The sequence below is a fragment of the Felis catus genome, chromosome D2 (genome assembly GCF_018350175.1).
Source record: "Felis catus isolate Fca126 chromosome D2, F.catus_Fca126_mat1.0, whole genome shotgun sequence".
NCBI lineage: Eukaryota > Metazoa > Chordata > Mammalia > Carnivora > Felidae > Felis > Felis catus.
In genome coordinates, this window is record NC_058378.1 from 32,690,553 (window position 1) to 32,714,099 (window position 23,547).

The 23,547-nt window shown below is 53.8% G+C and overlaps 1 protein-coding gene across 1 annotated transcript in view; it reads left to right on the forward strand.

Annotated features, from left to right (window-relative positions):
- CHST3 (carbohydrate sulfotransferase 3) overlaps positions 1 to 17,352 on the forward strand; it is a 36,138-nt gene extending 18,786 nt beyond the window's left edge. Inside the window, exons 2-3 of the mRNA XM_003994033.5 lie at positions 9,365 to 9,590; positions 11,079 to 17,352. Coding sequence (XP_003994082.2) covers positions 9,451 to 9,590; positions 11,079 to 12,378 — 1,440 coding nt within the window. The 5' untranslated portion in view covers positions 9,365 to 9,450 and the 3' untranslated portion in view covers positions 12,379 to 17,352. The remainder of the gene's footprint in view (positions 1 to 9,364; positions 9,591 to 11,078) is intronic.
- Positions 17,353 to 23,547: the final 6,195 nt, after the last annotated feature.

A 23,547-nucleotide genomic window follows, 5' to 3' on the forward strand; every position in this document is an offset into this window, starting at 1 on the left:
CCAGCCTGTATGCAGAGCCTCCCACAAGCTTATCCGATGCTCGCAACAGCTCAGAACAGTTAAATACCTTGCCCACGGTCACCAGAGTGAATGGGAGAATAGGGACCCGATCCAACTCGGATTCTAAGTCCAGGGTCCTCTGTCCAGTGCTCAGAGTAGGCAACTGACTACCTGGACCTCTCCCCACCCTCAGACTCTCCTTTCCCAGGGCGGGGTACAGATAGGCTCCGTCGTGGCCATAGATCAGCTCAGACCATCGCAGAAGTCAGTGTGGGCTAGGACCCCTCTGCCCCTCTCTCTCCTACCCCTGGCTGCCCCCCACAGATGCAGTAATGGTTGCATGGTGGGCAGAACTCCCTGGTGAAAGAGAGAAGAGGCTGGGTCCCTTTTTTTTGGTCACAAGGAATAAAGCCCCTTCCTACTGCTAATGCACCATTATATGGGGGCTTGAGGAAACTGTAGGACTACAAGTACCCCAGAGGATCCAAACTCTGTTTCTTCTGCACAAAAGCCAGGAGGGTTGGAAGAATAGGGAGCAAAAGAAATTCTGTCCATCCTGTCCTGTACTTGGAGGTTTTCTGGGCACAGAACGTTCTGGAGTCCCCTTAGGAAGTTCAGTAAGTAGGATAGAGCAGGAAGGGGGTCCTGGGCTTATGTATTGAGAGTTTTTCCTCCCCGGTGATCTCAGAAATGCTGTTGTGGACTTCTCTTCACAAAGGCACAGAGTGAGGTGGGAAAGCTGTGTGACCATATTGAGGGGCACCCCCGGTCCCCCCCGCAGCAGCCACAGGCTTCTCCTGAGCGTGTTCACTTACGATGTGCCCGTATGCGTGCATACATACTGGCACACGTTTCCGGTTGAAAGGTTGCTGATCAATAAAACTAACAAAAGCCCCCAAACCCGCAAATGAACACAGCCCTTTGTAGTAATGAGCACGACCAAAAACAGAAATCAAAGGGCACATAAGGAATGAGGGAGGAAAAGAACTCCATGGCCCAGAAGATTCCTAGCCTTCTTAGGCTGCTCCTCCTGAAGTAAGAATGGCAAATATGGGACACACGTGTCACCCCGTTCCCCTCTTACACACGTGGCAGACATCACTAATCAACCACCACATTCCTTCTCATGGAAAACAGGCTTGACCTCAGTCTTCTCACAGGGCTCTAGGCAGTCGACACCAATCTTCGGCTCGTGGCTTTGGCTCGTGGGTTGAGAATTATTTGCTGTCCTCAGCTTCACGGCATTCTTCGGTTTAAGATCCTGGAAACCTGGTACGGTCACCATCTTTGTCAGGGCTCCCTCTTCCTCCTGCTGGGTTCACTTTCTCCCAGAGCTTCTTAGACACCCTTGGTCGATCAAGTAAATATTAAGCACTAACTGTGCAGCAGGCAGTGGATTAGAACACAATTCCATATACGCTTTTTTAGTCCAGGTTATCTCATAACCACTTCCTTTTATTCAAGCAATACAAGCAATACAAGAAGGCATCCGTGAAAAGTGGGTCCCCATTCCCGCCCCTGTTTCCCAGTTTCCCTCAGCCACTCTTGCAGTTTCTCGTTTTTCTCTCTTAGAGGCATTCTGTGTTCCAGCATTCGCGCATGTCCACCCCCGATTTTCCACAGATGGTAGTAAGACCTCACACGTTCTTGCTCCTTGCTTGTATCACTCATATCTTGAACAGCATTTCACATCAGCCCATAGAGAGCTGCCTCTTTCTTTTTAATCAGCACAGAGTATTGTGCTGATAAAGGTACCATCATTTATCTAACTAGTGTTTTGTTTTGGGAGTGGGTTTTTTTTTTTTTTTTTTTTTTGCCTATTAACACACACTAAGGTTATGTTCAGCCTTTTGCCATTAGAAACAGTTTACTGTTGTAGGTATCCTTGTAACTGTGACAGTGTATCTGCAAGTGTTATCTGCAGGATTAATTTCTAGAAGTGGTATTGCTGGGTCAAAAGGAGTGCGTATTTAAAATTGTAATGGTTTGGGGCGCCTGGGTGGCTCAGTCGGTTGAGCATCCGACTCTCGATTTCGGCTCAGGTCATGATCCCAAGGTCGTGGGATTGAGCCCTGCATTGGGCTCTGTGCTGAGAATAGAGGCTGCTTAAGGGTCTCTCTCTCTCTCTCTCCCTCCCCTCTGCCCCTCTCCCCCTGTTTTCTCTCTCTCTCTCTCTCTCTCTCTCTCTCTCTCTCCCCCTACCTTTCTCTCCCATTCTCTCTCTCCCTCTCAAATAAATTAAATTTTTTAAAATTGGTGATGGTTTTGCCAAATTGTCCTTCAAAAAGGATACTCCCCAGGGGCGCCTGGGTGGCTCAGTCGGCTAAGCGTCCGACTTCAGCTCGGGTCATGGTCTCGCGGTCCGTGAGTTCGAGCCCTACGTCAGGCTCTGGGCTGATGGCTCAGAGCCTGGAGCCTGCTTCCGATTCTGTGTCTCCCTCTCTCTCTGCCCCTCCCCCGTTCATGCTCTGTCTCTGTCTCAAAAATAAATAAACGTTTAAAAAAATTAAAAAAAAAAAAAGGATACTCCTATCAACAAGAGGGTCCTACGTATCAGGACAGAAGAGCTTGTGCTGCAGTAACAGTCAGACCCCCGATCTCAGTGGCTACACCCAACAAAGGCTTATTTTTCACTTACGCTACATCTGGCTCACGTTGGGGGGCTCTCCAGGCAGCAGCTCAGGATCTGTACTCAGCCAGCTGGAACATGTCGCCTCCCGTGTTGCCACAGCAAGAGAAGAGAGGGCCTGAGGAATGTGTGGGATCATCTGGAGGACCAGGCCTTGACGCGGCTCACGTCACTTTAACCTACGTCCCACTGATCCGATCTGGGTCATGTGCCTCGACGGGCTGGTGAAGGTAGAGAGCACGTGGGCACGTGATGAGCACCAGGTCCCTGCTAGTCGTTTCCCCATCCTTTGACCTGCACAGTATATTCCAGAACACGTTGTCCTCTGATCTGATATGTGAGAAAACGGGCACCATGCATTATTCTGATTTGCCCTTATATGCTTTAGGCAATTGGCCTCAGCCTTTCTCTGCCGTTGTTCCCCTAGCAGATTATGTTCACACTCAAGACGCACTCCAGTGGGCTTGCCCCAATTTTCCCAGAACCCAAAAAAACATTTTGTGGGGAAGCCCTAAGACTTTTTAAATTTTGGCTCTTATTCATAAAAACATATAAAGGCATGCGAGTAATAATATAAAATTAGCCGTGTAAAGATCTTTGCCAGCTGTGGTATGGAATGGATTGGCAGTGGTTCTGTGCAATTTCCTAGGCTCTCTGTAACTCCGCCTCCACTCTCGTTCATGGAAGCACAAGCCAAGTGAGGGAGAAAGGTGGAATTATAAGAACCTTGTGTCCATTCCAGTTCCTTTCAAAAGGCCCTTTTTTTTTTTTTTTTTTTTTTTTGCAAATTTTGGTGCCTTAACTATTCTTAGTAACCTCACCATTAATTATAACCTGCGGTGTTTTGTTCAGTAAAGGGCTTTATGGACTAAATCAAAGGCTTGGAGGATAGATACACAAGGCACATGTGCTTGAATAGAAGGTTTATGTAAGAGGAGACCTGGAATTTGGGCTGGCATTGCAGGGTGATGTCAGATCGTGGCATGCCAAACAAAGGGGTGGTGAGGAATTCTGTTTGGTAGCCAGTAAGGATCCTGTAAAGTTGGGAGGGCAAATTGGTTTTATCTCACATGATGACCCGAATGGATTGGCATTGCAGTGAGAAGTGAGGCTACATCCAGTCTTGGCTGAAAAGGGGATGTTGATTGATTAGCGATGTCTGCTTCGGGCGCAGGGCTGCTGAGTGGTGACGTGGGCCACGTATTGCCATCCCTGTACAGACGCTTCTTAAGTGGGCTGAGCTGTGAGCGTCAGACGGATGACGCGGGGCAGGGCCAGCACTAGCCGGCGAGACAGGAGACCTACACAAGTCGAGTTTTGTCACCATCCACTTTGTATGCCTTGGTCTCTCTGAGCCTGAATTTCTACAGATGAAAAATGAGGAAGGGTGGATAAGAAAATCACCAAGTCCTGACATTCTGCAGTTTTAGGGCAAGAGCCATGTTCTTTCATGATCCATGGGGTGGTATGCAGGACAGATTTCTTTTGGACATCCGGGACACCAGCTTCCCCTGGAGCCCCTGTCTGGGCAAGTACAGCAAAGCCCAGAGCAGGACTCCGCTCCGACCCAGCCCAGGGCCCCAGGTTCAGTGTGAGAGGTGCTGGAAGTGTCTTTGCTGACAGGGGGGCCTGGGACCATTCTCTGGGGCCCTGTATTTCACGAACCTGTTTTACACAGGCTCTGGGGTTTTACACAGGATGTTTTGCCCACAGGGCTGAGCAGGCCCTGATGAAGCGACTCTCAAATGGGGGTAGAGCGTGTGTTCCCCCTCATCCCCACAGAGCGAAACAGGGCGGGCTCCCCGAGAGTCTGTGGCGGCCCTGCCCCCACCAGGCTGGCCCTCAGCCCCCTGGTCCACCTCGTGGCTGTGGCCCTCAGCTTCTCACAAGTTCTTGGATGTCCACGGCCGCTCAGGTGATACACACCTTCACCGTTGGCTGCTTCTACTCTGTCTCTGTCTTGGCTGAGGCGGAGCGCACGCCCGTAAGGAAGTCACAGAGGGGTCTGTTCCCGGGAGAGGAAGCTGGAGCCCTGGAATGTGAGCAAGCCTAAGGAGTAATGACAGCCCCAAGCCGCAGCAGAGGGCATCAGCCAGACGTTCGTTCACTTCATTCTTTTATTCCTTCCCTTCTTCCTTCACTCGCTGATGCATCTAACAGCCCCCCTAGGCATCTACTCTCCTGTTAGACACTAAGCTTGAGATGCAGGGGGGCCTTGGTCCTTCCCAAGCCATCCTTGCTGATGTGGAATGGAACCTAGCTTGGACAGGCCCCTGGCTGGGCTTCTGCGTTCTCCAAGCAAAGATCGCCTACCTCATGGGCAGGCCCGGCGTTTGAACTCCTCTTCCCTGCCCTGCCCTCTGTTCTGCTCTCTGGGGGATTCCGAGACAACTCACAGAAACCCTCCTTATGGGCTTTGGTGGCATGGCACGCTTGGGGCACCTCCTGGCCCCCCAGGGCTGTGGCCCACGGGTTGTTGGTGTAGAGTTCCCCACAGTGGGCTTCACGGCTCCCACGGAGCGCCCCCCCCCCCCCCCCCGCCCTCAGCTTCTCTTCTCTGGGTGGCTCTTCCTCTGATGGAGCAGCTGTGGGATCGGGGCCTGTGACCGCTGCGGCCCAGCCCCCACTGCGCTCCTGGGCCCAGCAAGTGAGGGGAGTGGAGTTTTGCTGCCTGATGCAATGCCTGGCAGGGCCCGTCCCTTATCAGAGCTTCATTCACAGCAGACTCTAGGACCCCACCTCCCCCTAGGGGAGGCAGGGGGAGGCTGGGAGGCATCCAAGTAGACAACTGTTGTCTAGTGAGGGCCCCTTGCCAGGCAGGAGGGAGGCCTGAGCAGAAAGGCCCCTGAGGAAAGAGGAGTGCAGGAAAGCTGGTGCCTAGAGTTAGGGCCTCAGCTCAGCCCACTTCCTTTTCGGTGTTCCCTCACGAAGCTTTGCCTGGGCTACCCGTGGTGGGTTTCTGCCCTCCCATCATTAGCACATAGCTATACAGGCTTGAACTGAAAGCCCCGAGGCTCAGTTTCTTCATCCCCAAATGACATCCCGGATTGATAATGATAATTCCAGAGACTGATGTATGTGAAACCCCAAAGCTTGAAGTTTTGCCCATAGTACGCACTTGTAGTATTGGCCTCCAGTACACACTCAGCACATCCTTCTAGTACACACTCAGGGCACACACTCAGCACACACATGCACATGCTCATAGCACGCACACGGTTCACTCATGTAGGGAACACCTGCTTTCTCTTCTCCATACTTCCCATCCACGTAGAATGAGTAAGCATCTCACGCTGGGCTAAATGCTTTGGAAAAGGCATTCATCCATTCATTCAACAAGTGTTACGAAGCACCTGTCCTGTGCCCAGTACACACCCAGACTGGGGCACTGGGATTCTGGGCACAGAATAACGAAGGTGGAACAGACCGACAAAGCTCCCTTCTCATGGAACCCACTCCAGGGGCTGAAATAGGCAAGAAGCAAGCACATTCCGGTCCAGGAAGGAAATAAAGCAGGATGCTGAGAAGGGAAATGATGGGGGAGGGGAGATGGTCAGTGTGAGGTCGGTGGTCAGGGAAGGGCTCCGGAGGAGGACTCCAGAGCTGAGCACTGGGTATATCAGGGCCAAGGGCAGCTGTCCTACCACCTGCTGCATCCAGGCAGAGCTGGGCTGGCCCGTGCTTCTGGCCTCCTTCACTCTTGGCCCTGGTGCCCTGGAAACGGGACCTTGGCTGGCATCCCACCTTTGCCTTTGGCTGTCACATCACTTGCTGGGTGTTGGGGGCGGTGGGGGGAGGGTATCAAGTACTCCCCCGGGGGGTGGCATCTCCCAAGAGGAGGAAAAGCCGCTTCGTTCTTCCCACGAGCTAAGCAAGGGTGCGGCACGGGTTTGGGGAGGGAGGCAGCACCAGGGTTTGACTAGTGTTCACAGATGTCACAGACCTCCTTCTTACCGAGGGCCTGTGCCTGGAGCTTTGTCAGGTGGCCGCCATCCTGGCCCCGCCTTCCTCCCTCATGACCCTATGACCTCCTGGCCTCTCTGGGGGTCTGGGGACCTCCTCTCCTGACTCCTGGGTCTGGGGACCTCCCACATTCCCCCTGGGACCGCCAAACCTCTCTCACCTGCGTGCCCACCATCCACGGGGCTTCCAAAGCTAAAGCTAGGGCCAGCCTGCTGGGATAGGGCAAAGGAGCCAACAGTCTGCCTTGTGTGTCGTGTGGGAGAGAGTCTTCACCATTGCTTCTTCCTTTTAGGGCAATGCCGAGAAGGTTCTTGAGAACCCTGTATTTTTCGGGGGGGGGGGGTGGTGAGGGGACTGGGATGGCAACTCAGAAATAGAAACCGTGCTTGGTAGGGAGGGGAGGAGAAGGTGCAGGAGCTTTGTCATCAAGGCAGCCAAACTTCTAATCTTACCAAAGACCCAGAAGGGAGACGACAGTGAAGGCAAGTCCCCCCCACTCCACCCCTGCCTTTTCTCCCCTCTTGGATTTAATGCACGCTTACCATGCCCCAGATACCATTCCCCACAGCAGCCTTATGTACAGGTTTTCCATGCTATAGGTGAAGAACCCGAGGCCCAGAGAGGTTAAGTCATTCATACAAGGTTGCACAGCATGGCAGACATGCAGGAAAGACTAAAATCCGGGACTTCTAGTCTCAGCTCCTTCTGCTTCCCTCACATCATCAGACACAGGCAACTGTCAGCCAAGAGATGAGAGGGCAGAAAGTCAGATTTCAGTCCCTTTTGCCCTGCAGGCTCTGTTGGGTCTCACCCTTCCAGAGCGACAGGCGGCTTCACACCCCACCCTGGGCTAAACAGGGTGTATGAGGAACCTGGCTCTGTCATTCTGCACTCATGCTGACAGCCTGCCAGGCACTGAGCCAGGCATCAACTTTGAAAGGTTTGATCAGTAGTGGGTTTTTTTTTGGCAGCTGATATATTCTGGGTACCATTCCTGATGCTAGTCTCTACTTCAAGGGGCACGGAGTCTGGGAAAGGAGGTCTGGGAAAGACAGACCATCCGCTGGAAAGCCCAACCATATGGGCTACAGTGGGGGTGACGGGGGAGCACTGGGAGGCTCGAGTGACCTGGATCTCGGGTGGGTGATGAGGGCGGCTGCTGGAGGAATCTTCGACAAGTTATTTAACCTCTCTCAACCCCAGTTTCCTCATCTGTAAAATGGGATAGCTGCTACCTAATAGGACTTCTGTAAGGATCTGATGAGGAAATGCAAATCAAGTGCTTAACACGGCACCTGGCAGAGTGGTAAGCACTCAATAAATTTCAGCTACCACATCATTCCAAAGGGCCCTTCCAACCAGAGCGTAAGCCCCATGAGGGCTGTGGGCCAGGTCTGCTTGTTCACTGCTTGTATCCCCAGGGCTTAGACCGGAGGCTGGCACATAGTGGGTGCTCAGGAAATAGTTGTTTAATGAGTGTGTGGGGAAAGGCCCAGAAGAATTAGGAAGAGGCAGGAGTATTCCACTTGCCCTGGAGCTGACCCCACACCACTCTTCCCCCCTGGGCCCCTCTCCACCCAACCACATTCAGGAAGCCTCAGCACCACTCTACCCTGTGCAGCCAGGGCCCTCCACTCGGCTGCCAGGTTACACATCTGCCTCCTCGTATTGCAGAGCCCCTGCCCCACTGTTTTCCCCAAAGGACAGTTGGTTTGGCTGTCCCTCTAGCCACTTCCATTATGTGATGAAGGTCAACCCTAGGACCTGCCTTCCTGCCCTCCTTCTCCCTCACGTCGATGTCAGCTGCTTCTGTGGGAAAATCTACCTTTTCCAGAGAGAGAGAGAGAGAGAGAGAGAGAGAGAGAGAGAGAGAGAGAGGGAGAGGGAGAGAGATGATCCTGGGTGCACTGCACCAGGTCATAAGATTTTTCCAAACTTGGAGCAGATAGTATCCCATGGATGAAGGTCCTTAAGGAGAAGGGATAGATTTTGGGATGGAGGGTATTATGCTGGAATCGGGCTCATGATGCAGGACAGGTGTGTGTGTGTGTGTGTGTGTGTGTGTGTGTGTAGAAATGTATATACATCTTCCGCTGAGGGTCATTTGTTCCTTTATCCACTCTGTCATTTGGCAACCATGCATAATATGTCCTGTGTGCCTGGCCCAGTGCTAAGGGATAATGAGGGGCCTGGACAAACTCCCTGCACTCCACGAAGGACGATCAGCATTGAACAAGTCATTACAAGTGGGCTCACCTTACAACAGTCTCAGGCACTAATAGGAGTCTGCATGGCAGTGGGGCCAGGGGATCCCTAACCTAGTCAGGGGGAGGCTGCTCCTGGAAGCTGAGACGTGAAAGGCTGAGGCCACGAGAAGGATTTTGGAAGGACCCAAGTGAAGGATCTAATATATATATTAGGTAATTAACATCAGCGTTTATAGATCCACCTCCATCATTTTTTTTTTTTTTTTTTTTTTTTTTTGGTATTTGTCGTCTTTTGTTTCAAACATTTATAGTACATGGAACACTCTTCCATGCACTTGCCCTTGAGTTATGTGTGAGGTCAAAGGATAAATTCATGGAAGTGGGAGGAATTAATCAAAGGGCTGATTAGCGTTTTAAATGACTTGATTTGCTCTCTCATCTATGGGAGAGTGGCTCTGGGGTTCTGGCTGCCAAGCAGGGCCACGACCTTCAGAAGTTGGTGGGAAAACCCCTCTCCATTCCTCATCTCCAGACAAGGGTGTCCTGACCACCTGTCTCTTCACAGGACAAGGGTGTCCCCCACCTGAAGACGCGGAGCCAGGTCCTGAGCGATGCTCCTGAGCTGAGCGCCCACGGGCCCCCCCTTTCCCCATGGAGAAAGGACTCGCTTTCCCCCAGGACTGCCGGGACTTATTGCACAGCCTGAGGATGAAGAGCAAATATGCCCTTTTCCTGGCTTTTGTGGTGGTGGTTTTTGTCTTCATTGAAAAGGAAAATAAAATCATATCAAGGTGAGGGGTGCCAGCACACGTCTTCCTTATCAGGGAGGGGTGGGTGGAGGCTCTATGTCTTACAAAGGAAGCTCTTCAACCAGTCGTCACCAGGCCCCTCCTCTGCCCAGGCAGTGGGTCACGCGCACGTCCTCATCACTGCTCAGGGGTAACACTTGGGCTCTGGATTCAAGCAACTTGGGTTGGAATCCCGATTCCGGCCCTCACTAGCTGTGACAGCTTGGACAAAATCACTTTCTCTGTCTTAAGTTCCTCTTCTGTAAAATATGGGTAACGATGGGGCACCTGGGTGGCTCCGTCCGACTCCTGATTTGGGCTCAGGTCTTGATCTCATGGTTCGTGGGATCGAGCCCCACATTGGGCTCCATGCTGACAGCTCAGAGCTTGGGATTCTCTCTCTGTGTCTCTCTCTGCCTTTCCCCACTTGTTCTCTCTCTCTCTCTCTCTCTCTCACACACACACACACACACACAAAGTAAATAAATATTTTAAAAATATGGCTAACAATGGGGTCTTCCTGGTAAAGATTAAATGAGGAAATGTAAAACATTAACTCAGTGCCTGGTGCACAGTTGGTTTCTAGTATTTGCTGACCATGGTTATTATTACTAATTTACTTCTTGGCTAGGATAAAGCCTCACATTATCAGCACACCTCCTATACCAGCCTGAAGCCATGGATGAGGGTGAGTCCATGGAAAGGCAGGGTTCTGGTACACATACCTGGTAGGTGGGGCTGCCTACCATGTGCTGCCTCCCATGTGCAGTTGTTCAGGTTGTGTATTGCTAAACGCTCGGGGCGTGCACTCACCTCAGCTACACTGGGAATGCTGCCGCACGGAGTTGGCAGTGTACCTTTGTGTGCAGTAAGTGCCTCTGCTGGTGAGCCTGCTGGACGTACAAAGATTTCTTAGACCTTCTCTCCCAGCACAACCCCTGCAAGAAAGCATCAGCCACATGGATAGATTAGGAACCGGACTGTGCAGCAGGCAGTCACTGCCCCACCTGAGTTTCTCAGCATGAACTGTTCCAGTTCGTGCCCACGGGATCCTGCTGCAAGCCTCTGCAGCTCTCCACCAGAGAACTTTCTCTCCACCTGTACATCGGCAAGCCAGGAATGCAGGGAGTAAATGCCTCTGGGAGCAGCCCTCAGCCAAGGCCAGCTGGGAGCTTCATATCCCTTAGGCAAGAGAATCCTCAGGTGCGTCCTCCCAGGTGCCCCAGTGGGATTGGTTTGCTCACGGAGACAGCCCGCTCACCCTAGACCGACTTTTTTCTTCCCACCCCTCTTCTCTGCCTCTCTGCCAGTTCTTTTTGTGATCATGTTCTAAATAAACTACTCACACCCAAACCCTTGCCTCACGGTCTGCTTCTGGGGAAACCCAGCTAAGACAGGCTTTGGGTGATCAGCCCTGCAGGCTGCTTAGGGGTGCCCAAGGGATGGAGTCCCCCGTCACTCACTGACTCCAATTTCCCTCTGTCCCCCCAGGGTGTCAGACAGGCTGAAGCAGATCCCACAACCCCTGGCAGACGCCAACAGCACCGACCCAGCCCTCATCTTGGCCGACAATGCGTCCCTTCTGTCCCTGAGCGAGCTCGATTCAGCCTTCACCCAGCTGCAGGGCCGCCTGCGAAACTTCAGTCTGCAGCTGGGTGTAGAGCCAGCAGCGGAGGCCGCCGCCGGGGCCCAGGGGGAGGCGGGGGCCAAGGCCAAGGAGCCACCCCGACCCCGCGAGGCCCGGCCGCGGCGCCACGTGCTCCTCATGGCCACCACCCGCACCGGCTCCTCGTTCGTGGGCGAGTTCTTCAACCAGCAGGGCAACATCTTCTACCTCTTTGAGCCGCTGTGGCACATCGAGCGCACCGTGTCCTTCGAGTCGGGAGGCGCCAACGCCGCGGGCTCGGCGCTCGTCTACCGCGACGTGCTCAAGCAGCTGTTCCTGTGCGACCTGTACGTGCTGGAGCACTTCATCAGCCCCCTGCCGGAGGACCACCTGACCCAGTTCATGTTCCGCCGCGGCTCCAGCCGCTCCCTGTGCGAGGACCCCGTGTGCACGCCCTTCGTCAAGAAGGTCTTCGAGAAGTACCACTGCAAGAACCGCCGCTGCGGGCCCCTCAACGTGACGCTGGCGGCCGAGGCCTGCCGCCGCAAGGAGCACATGGCCCTCAAGGCCGTGCGCATCCGGCAGCTGGAGTTCCTGCAGCCGCTGGCCGAGGACCCCCGGCTGGACCTGCGCGTCATCCAGCTGGTGCGCGACCCGCGCGCCGTGCTGGCCTCCCGCATGGTGGCCTTCGCCGGCAAGTACGAGGGCTGGAAGAAGTGGCTGGCCGAGGGGCAGGCGCGGCTGGGGGAGGAGGAGGTGCAGCGGCTGAGGGGCAACTGCGAGAGCATCCGGCTGTCGGCCGAGCTGGGCCTCCGGCAGCCGGCCTGGCTGCGCGGCCGCTACATGCTGGTGCGCTACGAGGACGTGGCGCGCTGGCCGCTGCAGAAGGCGCGCGAGATGTACCGCTTCGCCGGCATCCCCCTGACGGCGCAGGTGGAGGACTGGATCCGGAGGAACACGCAGGCGGCCCAGGACGGCAGCGGCATCTACTCCACGCAGAAGAACTCCTCGGAGCAGTTCGAGAAGTGGCGCTTCAGCATGCCCTTCAAGCTGGCGCAGGTGGTGCAGGCCGCCTGCGCCCCGGCCATGCACCTGTTCGGCTACCGGCTGGCGCGGGACGCCGCCTCCCTCACCAACCGCTCCGTCAGCCTGCTGGAGGAGCGCGGAACCTTCTGGGTCACGTAGGGGGGCCCGCGGCCGCGCGCGCCCCTCCTTGTGAAAGGCCCGCCCTGCCTTCCTCGCACCACCCCCTAGCGCCCCGCGGGCGGTGACACGGTGGCCCTCGCCGAGGGCGGGCGGGCGGCGGCCACGCGCGGGGCAGGCCGCCCTTCCGCCGTAGAAGTAGGCCCCCCGCCAGCTAGCTCCCCCACTGCAGCCTTGGTCCCGGGGTCTCTCACCGAGAACAGGACAGTGCCCGTCCGTGAGGGCCGCCAGACCCAGACCTGAGGGGCTGCGGTCTCCTGAGCAGGCTCCCCGCAGGCCTGGAACTTTTGACAAGCCTTTTTTTCTCTGTCACTGTCTCTGTCTCTGTCTCTCTCTCTCTCTCTCACACAGACACACACACACACACACACACACACACACACACACAAGCATACACCCAAAACTACATAATGCCTGTAGACCCCGTGGGCCAGAGTCCAGATGTTTAACCCAAAGGGGCTTTGGGCACCCACCAGCTGCAGTCAGACCTCCTGCTGTACTCACTGTTCACCTGTCAGTCTCTGGATTTCTACACAATCCAGTGTGGAATCTGCATGGGTCTGAGGGGAGGGGCTGGAACAGCCCAGAATGTCAGAGGATGACCGCTAGGGCTTATCAACCAAGAATGATTCAGTATTTTCATGAATGGACTCGCTGTGCGGGTCACTGACATCAGCCCTGCATAGAACTACAAAGCACACATACGCCGTGTAAAAGACAGGTACCTACATATACCAGACACGGACACAGAAACATCATAGAAACACAAGTCCACACACCTACGCACATACCCACCACAGGCTTCCCTGTTGCTTTATGCCCACGGAATTGAACTATCACACACCTAAAGAGCAGCCTTTAATTACATTTTTAGAATTATTTAGGGACATGGAAGGAAACACAGTCATGGGCCATGACCCTGTTCTGACCAGGTTTAGGACTGAGCGGTGGATACAGGACCTCCGAGTCTGCGGCCCCTGCCCGCCTTAGATTCTCCTGGCTACCTCCTCTGGCCCATTCCCATCCTCTCTGCTGGCAGGCAGGATGTTTTGAAATGATGTGGCCAGTCCTCACATGACTGCAGCCCAAAGGCCCCGTCCCAGCTCCACTGGCTCCCTGAGAGCGAGTCCATATTTGAAGGCTGCCTCAGGTCTGACTGGAGGCAAAAGGCAGCTGAGGAGTCCTGCCATTTCCAGCCAGGCCTCGTGTGGGGCAGGGCCCAGAAGAGTGCAGAGTGCCCTTGGGGGAGAAGTCACATCAGGATACCCCTCCCCCGAGAAGACAGGGGACAGAGGTCAGCCTCATGGTTGGTCACCATGGTTACATGTTCGTATCTGTAATTCCTCCTTTTAGGGCCCTAGGAAGTGTTGCTCAACTTGGGGTAGGCTGGGTATTTTATCTGGGTGTTTTTTTTTTTTTTTTAAAGTTATTTATAGTTTGGTATCTTGTTTTGTGGCTATGTTTTTTATTTTGTTTCTACAGAAGTGCTGCGTGACAGCAATCTGGGCTTTAGGGGGCTGGGAGGACCAGCAGGGAGCACTCTGGCTCTTGCTGGAGGGAGAGGAGGAGGAGGAAGAGCCTTTTCCCAGAAGGACCAGAGCCTGGGCGGCCACATGGCAACCCACAGTGCCCCACGGGCGTTTCTGTTTGAACCCCATGTGGAACGAATCTCAGAAACCACCAGTGTTCTTTGCTGTGTGTCCAGAAGCAACATAAATTAGCCCTCATCCTCTCCCTGAGACGAGGCCAGATTTGAACATCTCTTTCAGGTCCAAATGCATTTCCTGGGGGGCAGGGCCTATGGCCAAGCAGCAGATGCCCCCACAGTGGAGGTCCTTTTCTACCCCCAGCCCAAACTGGGGAGCAGAGCTCAGTCCACCCCAGAACTCGAAGAGCTGCCCCAGTTCACTAGGGCTGTTTCTGATTTCCTGGACAACTTCTATGTCAGATCTATCCTGTTGTCAAACCCAGAGGGCTGAGTTTTGGATTGAGTAATATGGACACGAGGGAAAGAGAGGATCTGAGTCCAGCTGGTGCTGCCGTGGGGAAGGGAGGAGTGTGTCCGCCCAGCAGCTAGAAGCTGCTGTTTGAGACGGTGAGGACTGTAGCCATTTTGTGGGGTCTCTCACAATCACCACATTTGAGCTGCTGGGTCTCCATGAACTTCAAGTCGTTCAAGGAGGCCTCCAGTCTAGGCTCTCCAGTCCCGAAATAAGTTGTGCAGGGAGCTGGCTCTGATTTGGGGTCCAAAGGGACTCCAGCTCTGAAAACTTGACCCTGGGGCAGAGAGAGACCAGGATGTTTCTGGAAGCCCGGAAGCACTAGCTGTTTTTCCCCTCCCCACACTGTTCCCCACACGGTTCCCCACCTGTGGTTGGTGGGGGCTGGGGCAGGGACGGAGGCAGGTACTTCCATCTGGGGCTCTTCTTGGGGCCCTCCTGGTGTGGACAGCAAACTTCTTCCTTCCTTCCTATGCCTCTGCGGCCAAGGTCTCCACCCCTGAGCTCCGAGGACTGTGCGGAGAATGGACCTTTGGGACTTCTCAGGACATTGACAATTTGTACACTGCAAGTTGACTTAATTTATTTATTTTGTGACAAAGAAGAGACATAAGATACCTTATTTTTTGCAGGGACGCAAAGCTGTACCCAAATCAAGAAAGACAAAATAATACTAGAAACCGTTGACTCACTCCATACACACAAGGACACTCGAAGACGATTCAGAGCACAAGACTAAAACCAAGGGCACGGAGTTGTGCTGGCCCCAGGGTGTTGTTTAGGGAGGTACCTTGGTTTCTTCTTGTTGGTTTGAAGATGCGGCATTTAAGGCCCTTTCTGCTGTATTACCCTTGCCCTGGTGTCTGAAACAGGGCCCAACTCAAGCGAGTGTTGCCTTGGGACTCGGCAATGCTCCCGGGAACCCTCGGGGTTTGGGGAAGGACGGGGTGGGGGCGACTACTGACTTTATTCTATGGGGGGCCTGGTTGGAGTTACGCACTTGTGGTTTTCAGCAGGCAGCTGGGCTGAGGAAGGTGGTCCAGCTGGGCCAGTGCCTCCTTTTCCAGTGAGGCCAGTCCGGGCTTCTCTACTCTTACTGCTCCATCAGGAGCCTCTCCCCTGTATGGCGTCCACCTGCCCGCAGACAGAGGGAGCAGCTGAGGCCTCACCTCTGGGGCTGCCGGCTTCCCCGGAACAAGAGGCCCATTCAGCAATGAGTGTTTACTCATTTTCTTTTTCTTGATGAAGACCTCTTTAGCCCGGCCTATATAAATAGTTCAGAACATTCCAGGCCTTGGTGAGACAGGGTAGTGTCTAACACCCACAGGCTGTCACCACTGCTGCCTATTCCTGGCTTCTCCTCTGGCCTTGTTTGTAAACCTCGGAGAGGATGAGGGCACCAGGTTGGGGGCAGGGGTCTTTGGGAACAGTCGGTGGGGAGCAGGGTTCCTGAGTCCCCACAGAGAGGAAAGAAAGCAGATTCACAACTCTGTGGCACACCCCCACCTCCCGCAGTGGGTTATCACCAAGTTATTACTGAGATTGAGAGACATGAACAAATTCTAGCCTTTGGTCCCTTTATGTGATACACACACTTGAAAATAAATAACTAAACGAATAGGAAAAAAAAAAAAAAAAGTTTACTGAAGAGTTTACTCCCCGTCTGCCAGTATGCTCAGCCTGGAAGCTACTGCCAAAGGCCGGTCTGATGGGGCAGCTGCCAACCGGACCCCTGAGAGCAGAGGGCCCACCCAACCCATTCCAGTGACATCTTTCCCCACCACCTCTGTCCTGTCCTTTGCCCTGTCTGATGATGAGTGAGATCCAACAGGAGGTCAGGGGATCCCTGTCCCAGAAGATGGGGGCCTGGTCTAAAGATGGAAGCATCAGGTGGTCTGGTCCCAACCCGGAAGGTCTCTTCCGGCCCTGGTGGTCCTCTCGCACATTAGGGCCTATTTTAATTGCCTGTAGGGCCTGGATTATGGAGGACAGGAGCAGAAGACCAGGCGGCTGCATCTCTGAGGCCATCCCTCGCTCCCAATCCCATGGCTGAGAACAAAGGCAGGTCCTGGGGGGATGGATTCCTGGGTTGGGGAGAGGTGGGGGTGGGGAAGCATGTCTGCAGAAACCAAGTAGGCCTTGCTGATCTGTACTAAGTGAAAGGAGCACCCGCTGAAATCCAGGGGTCCCAGGTTGGTGGGTTTGCTAGTGAAAATTCCCAGGACGTGGTCCAGCTGGACAAGAGGCAGAAGGCCCAGGGCTTCCCGAATGCAACCATATCGCCTCTCGGCTGCCCACAGTTTCAGGAATACTGGAAGCTGCTCTTTACCTCAAAAGGACAAAGCAGAATTGGCAAATTCAGATGTCTTAAGAGCTTTGAGATCCTTTGGTCTCCGTGTCCTCTGTCATTCCAGGACTAGATGCCTGGGGGACGAATTGGTTGTATGTGTTTCCACGGATATGAATGCAGTGCCAGCCCCATGGACCCAGCTCATACTGTAGACCAGGTATTTCATTTGGGAAAATACCCTGCTTCCTCTACCATTGGGCTTGAACTGGGCACCCCTGGAGTCTCCATCTCGTCTGTACGTTCCAGGCCAAGTTCGCCTGGCTCCCCTGCTCCCTCCTGGATCCTGCAAACTCTGTCTTTTTTGCCAAGACCTCGACCCTGTGTCCTGTTTCATGGCCACGTGGTACGGGACACTCCCTTCGTGGCCATGTGTGGCCAAGGTGTGTGCATAATGGTGTGTACGTTGCTCCCGCCCCCTTGCCATCAGTGTCCCAGATGTCCTTGCCGTGGCTACAATCTGCCGTCTCCTGGAAACGCAGGGGCTGCCCTTCAGAGAGCTGGCGGCCACCGCCGGTCAGGGTCTGCTTTGCGGAACAGAATGTGAACCCATCACTTGATGGCTTACTTGACTTATTTAATTAAAAACGAAAACATGCAATGAGCAAACTCTGAAGTGTGTCTCCGCCTTTCTTTTGCATTTGTTCTCAGCAGCAATCAAAAATTAACAAAAAATTGGCAGTAGGAAAAGGGGTGACTTCTCACATGAAGCAGGGTAGAGGTAAGCCCCCCAAGAGTGACAGACAGAGGGAAGCCTGGCGAAGCGCAGGGGGCGGTTGATGATGGTCGTTTATGTTACCAGGATGGCAGAGCCGGTGAGGACTGCTCGGAGCCGGCTGCAAGGGTGAGGTCCGAGTCATGAATAGCCAGGAATTACAGGGCAGAGACAGGAGCATTGGCTAGAGGCCAGGGGACCTGGGGACAGGTTCCAGATTTGCCACTTCTGGCCCCATGACCTTGGACAGGTCACTTTCCTTATCTGAGCCCTAGTTTCCTTGAGAACGGGGAGTGTAATCAGTGGTTTACAGCAGCTGTTCCAAAATTCAGCTGAAAGACAGTGCCCTTTCACCCAGAGCACCTGCATGTTGACCCGCTTCACATGTTGAAATGGCACCTAAGATTCCCTTGACCTTCACAAGGTCTCCAAACCCACACGAGGACATTGCTAAAGACCCTTTCAGCTAAGAAATGTAATGAAGTCCTTTGAAAATTGTTATTCCATTGCTCTATCAGTCGTGATAACTTCGGTGCGAATTAGACTTTGGCCCTTGTGTCTTCTAACGGCCACCTGGTAGGCATTTCCCCAAGGAGAAGGGAGAAGGTTCATTTGGGAGCCCAGGAAGACAGAGCTGGTAAAGCTGTGTGGGTTTGGGGGGGACAGGAGCAACCATGAAGAAGCAGAGAAGGGCTGAGCATTGGTGAGCAAAGAGGAGGGGAATGGGGGGGGGTCACAACAGAATGAGGCGTAATATGAAGGAACGGGACCCTTTCCCCCAAACTCAGACATGTACCTCTACCATTTCACCCAGGCCAGGCCTTGGCGGGGGGGAAACCTCAAACCATTTTCCTCCCAATCCTTAAAATACAGGCCTGTACCATGACATTCCAACCTCAGTATCTCCGCCCCCCCCCCCCCCCCCCCCCAGCCAGGTGCCATTGCTGTCTCCAGTCTTCTGGGCACTGGGTATATTTAGTTTAATTTCTGGGCTATGTTTCCTACCACAAATGACCTCCTGGAGAAACAAATTGCCATAATCATAGAGCAGAGAAGCCTGGAGACCTCTCCACCCACTCACCCCCTGAGTCACCAGTCAGGCTTGGAACCATCTTTCCTCTCCACTCTCAGACCCTTTTTGAGCTCCCGAATCTTCCTCCACTATGTCCCAACTTACCCAACCCTGGGAAGGAGCCAAATACCCAGGGAGTCTCTGAGGGAGTGACAGTCAGCTGGATCCATCCGGGAAGCAGTGTGATCACCAGCAGGGACCCATGTCATCTGCCTACAGCAGGCCCAGCACTGGAGTCTGCATCCGTGTGTCCCCAAGTATGTTTGGAGGAACCGTGATCACCTAGAGGCTCTTAGGAAGTTACAGTGCCCATTAACATAGTAAAGGCTCTGAGAAGTCCTGCTTTCCTTTGCCCCAGCTTATCAGACTTCACTCAGAACAATTTTTATGGGTGGAATTCTTTCATCATGGAAACTTTTTTTTTTTTTACCAAACAACATTTTCAAGACTCTGGCATTCTACAGAACACTTTGTAGCCATTGGAAATCTGCAAATGTATGCATATAGGACTAAAAGCCATGATAAGCAGATGAGAAGGTCGTGGGTTAAGAGGGTGGGAAGAAAACGTTCAGGAACAAGCTTCAGGGCCCCAGCCCACCTTCGGCACCATTCTCACGGAGCTGCAGGGCGGAAGCAAAAGAGTTGGTCTGTGGAGATCATAGCAGCCTCCAGGGCACTGTGGGTCAAAGTTCACGCCCCAAGCCATCCATGCTACTGTTGTAAAACCTCCTGGTCACCTGAAACCTTTAGCCCTTGGCTTCCTTAACTCAGCCCACACCTGCAGGGCCTCTGCAGCATTACCCAAAAGGTGTGGTGACCCCCACAGAGAGTGGGGACCCTGCGGGAGCAGGCCACGCATAAACACCACAGGACACTCTTGATCTGAGCTTGAAGGTAAGTCTTAAAGGAGCCGTTTCTGAAACAGCTGGACAAAGGTTACCAACAGTAAACAGGTTCCCTGGAGATGTAATCCTCTAGTAGCTAGTAAACCCCTCGCTAAACGCTGCTGCGCAGTTTATTGGAAGAACAAGCAAGTAGTAAAGGCCCAGCAGGAGAGGCTTGCCCAGGAAAATCAGGCCGTGAGAAAGAAGGGAGGAAGGAAGGGGCGTGGGGAGAGTGACAACAAGGAGGGCACATCCTCATGAGGTGCAGGGGGGGAAGACAGCCAAGTTGCTAAAGAGAACACCCATGAGGATAACCACGGCCACGGCGTCCAAGAACTCAGGGGGCGTGCAGGCTCAGGCCAGGCCTGGTGCACGCATCGCCTTGCACACTGCTGACCACGGACCGAATCTACCCTGCAGACAAGTGGCCCATGCAGTGTCTGGTTTTGTTTTTAACAATTGACATTAGAAGCCAACACTTAAAAAGTAAGGGGTTTTATTTAAAAACAAAAAACAAAAACAAACGAAAAACCCCCACCAAATTTCTAGCTCCTCTTGAAAATCAGGTGTCCTGGTTATGGTAACGCCTGGAGTTGATGTTGAGACAAGTGTGAGAGAGCCAAGGGTTTATTCGGGACCTGCTGACAGCCGGCAGGGGAGGAGGAGAGCGAGACAGCCAGTGAAGGACGCACTGTTTGGCCAGCTACCCCCCCCCCCCCCCGGGCTATTGGAGCAGAATCCCTCTGGGAAACGGTATAAAGCAGGTGCCTAATTCCACCAGAGGGGGGAGGGTAAGGGAGCCTGAACTATTCCTACACCAATGCTTGTCAGTCTTTGGCTGAAGGCTGCTTTGGGGAAGTATTCATTCCCCAGCACAGCCCTGCTGGCGGAAGAGCATTCCAGAATTCTGGAACATGCCTGTCAGGCCCAGAGATGCAGGCAGTTGGAGGTCTCCAGAGCATAGTGTAAGTATGCAGAGCGAGGTGTGTGGGGGTGGGGAGGGATCATGACAGCACCTGCTCCAGGGTGATGTGGGGCCCTCGCTCCCACAGGGACACAGGGCTACAGCTGGGGGAAGGCAGGCACCCCTCCAAGGAGAGAAGAGCCGGGGGCCCACGCCCCGCCCCCCGCCCCCGGTCTCTCCAACGCCGAGGCAGCATTTAGCACAGCACGTGCTCTATTTTACCTCCAACTGGGACATCTCTGTGTATCCATGTCTGTCCAAAGTGAGAAAGCAGCAGGCCAACAGGGCCACTGCTGTGACTCCATTCATTATAATTGCTCCCCGGGACCCATAGGCCTTTGCGTTTTCAACCTCCAGCTTGAAGTCCCGGTTGCATGCTGGGGTCTGAGCTGCATTTCCCAGCAATGCCTGCCCCGGGCTCCTTAACACTCTTTACACCTGAGGAATAAGCTGGTTATTCTGGGAACCATGGGCTTGGCCTCTGTCTGCCTGGTCAGAACCCTGAAATCAACCACCCGGTGGCCTTCTCTCTCTGCACCCACCTGGATTTCTCCTGTCCACCCGGCCCGGGGGCAGCTGCTTCCCACCTGAACAGGGGCCAGACTAAGCAGTGAGGAAGAAGACAGGTGGTTCTGCCCACCTAGAGGGCAGATGGGGCCACCCGTGTCCAGTCCACACCAGAGCTGCCCTCCCCGGCAAGGTTTCAACTTTTTTTGTCTCAGATGTGCATGGTGGGCGATGCTCACCTGTGGGGTACACGGGTCCCCTGGGCGTGCTCTTGCAACGATCAGTGTGGCAATCCCCAGGGCTTGGGTTCAGATGCCACCCGGTTCTCTCTCACCCAGGAAAGCTCAACAGAGTGACTAACCCAGCAGGCAGCACGTGCAAGGGCCCGGAGGACAAAGAGGATTTGGAGTGTTTGTGGCCCAAGAGACAGCTTGCTTCTGATGAGACAGGCAGCTGAGGAGAAGAGCAGGGCCTGAAGGCGCAGGAGCCACTAGGCCAACAGAAGGGACTGGACTTGATCCTTCAAGCTAGGGAGCCACTGAAAGCCAGAGTGAAGCAGAGGGGCTGGCTGTGATCACTGTATCCCATTTTACAGATGAGAAGAGGGAGGCCCAGACAGCTGACATTACCGGCAGTGTCAGGATGTGTGTGAATCCATGCCTATCACCCTCACAGACCCTTCTGTCCCATCCTTTGCCTCAAGTCTCCTGCTTCTATCCATTGAGACCCCACAGGCCACGTAAATGCCAGGGAGGCAGAAGCACAGAACCAAAGACTTCCCCTGGGGGTCACACAGAACAAGGCCGACCCCTCTTCTAAGTGCCCACTTTTCCAAGTCTGCCCCCTGAGTCTGCTCTCCAGGCTTGAATAGCAGCGTGGTGTCCTGCCTGTGTGACCTTGGACCAGTGCATTGTCCTCTCTGGGCCTTAGGTTGCTCACATGTAAAATGGGGACAATATCAACATGAGAGACAGGGATGCATGTCATGTGCCCGGTTCATGACGAGCGCTGAACAAACAGCTACTGCGTTTACTTGAGGCCATTCACCCCATGCCCGCCCTCTGCTGAGTGCCTCAGTTAGTCAGTGAATAGACCGATGTTATGAAGGCTGGAAGGGAGCCCTGAGTAGAGATTGTCATTTGTCCTCAGGACAAATCCTGAAAACCAGAGCTGAGCTTCAGAGACCGACCCCGAGATGCCCCATGGAGCACCTCTCAGAGTTTGGGTAAGTGAACAGGGGTGGGTCCTGTTTCCTCTTGTAGGTTTTCACGAATTCCCCTTCTGCGCCTTAACATTCTCTTTTCCCTGCTCCGTGGTGACTTCTTCAAGCAGCGTCCCTTCCGGGAGAACATGGCCTCAGCCTTCCGTCTGGGTGAGTGGAGAGACTGAGGCTAGGGAACCGAGAAGATCTGGGCTTCAGTCAATGCCTTCAGAACAGTGCCCGGTGGGTGCTGCTCCCCACTGCCCCGGCCCCAAATAGAGGCGTGCTCACCCTCGGCTTGGAGCCCACTGCTCCTGACACGTGTCCCGCCTGGCTGGGGAGCAGAGGAACAGTTGGGAAGACGTGTGTCAAGCCTGGCCCACGGAAGCAGAGTCCAAGGAACCCATTACAGGGCAGCGCTCCCGATAGCTTACTTATAGATGTCAGTGTGCCGCCCGCTTCCTGTCCTTCACGGGTGATGAAGCCTCAGCGAAAGGCTTCATTCAGCATCGGCTCCCACTGGGCCTGACCCTGCGCAAGTGACTGCGGAATGAATGAATGAATGAATGGTGATGAAGTTTAAGAAGCACTTAGAATAAATGCCTCCATTTTTTTTTTATTGTGGCAAAATACACATGACATCAAACTTACTATTAGTGGCACTTAGTACATGCCTAAGGTACAGCCATCACCACTCTTTCACCCCAGAACGTTTTCATCACCCCAGAAGGAAGCCCCATATTCCCTGGTAACCACGGATCTGCTTTCTGTCCCTATGGATTTGCCTGCTCTGGGCATGTCGTATAAATGAAACCGTACAGTATGAGGCCTTCGGTATCTGGCTTCTTTCACTGAGCATCATGTTTCCAAGGTTCATCCAAGTATGCGTGAGGACTGCCTTCCTTTTTAAGGCTGAAGAATAGTCCGCTGTGTGGATGGACCCCGTTTTGTTTATCCGTCCATCCGTCGATGGCCCCCTCGGGTCGTTTCCGACTTTTGGTAGCACTGCCATTTGATAAACGTTTCCTGCACACCTGCTATGACCCGGCCCTGTTCTGGGTGTCTGCTCATGATCTCCTTTTGAACCCTCCTAAGTGCTCTCAACTACATGGTGATTATCTCCCCCATTTCACCGATAAAGGAACTGAGGCTCGGCAAGGTTTAAGGACCTTGCTGAGATGGAAATAGCAGAGCCCAACAAACGTGGGCTGCGTGCCCGCCGTGTGCCAGACCCCACGCCGAACTGCAAGGTAGAAAATTGAAAGCACAGTCCCCATCCCCACGGGGACAGACGTCCCACGTCCGACTTCTCAGGGCAGACTCGGTGTTACCTACTTTTCTTTTCTTTTCTTTTCTTTTTTAATTTTTTATTATTTTGAGAGAGAGAGCAAGCAAGGGAGGGGCAGAGAGACAGGCAGAGAGAGAATCCCAAGCAGGCTCCATCCATGCTGTCAGTGGAGC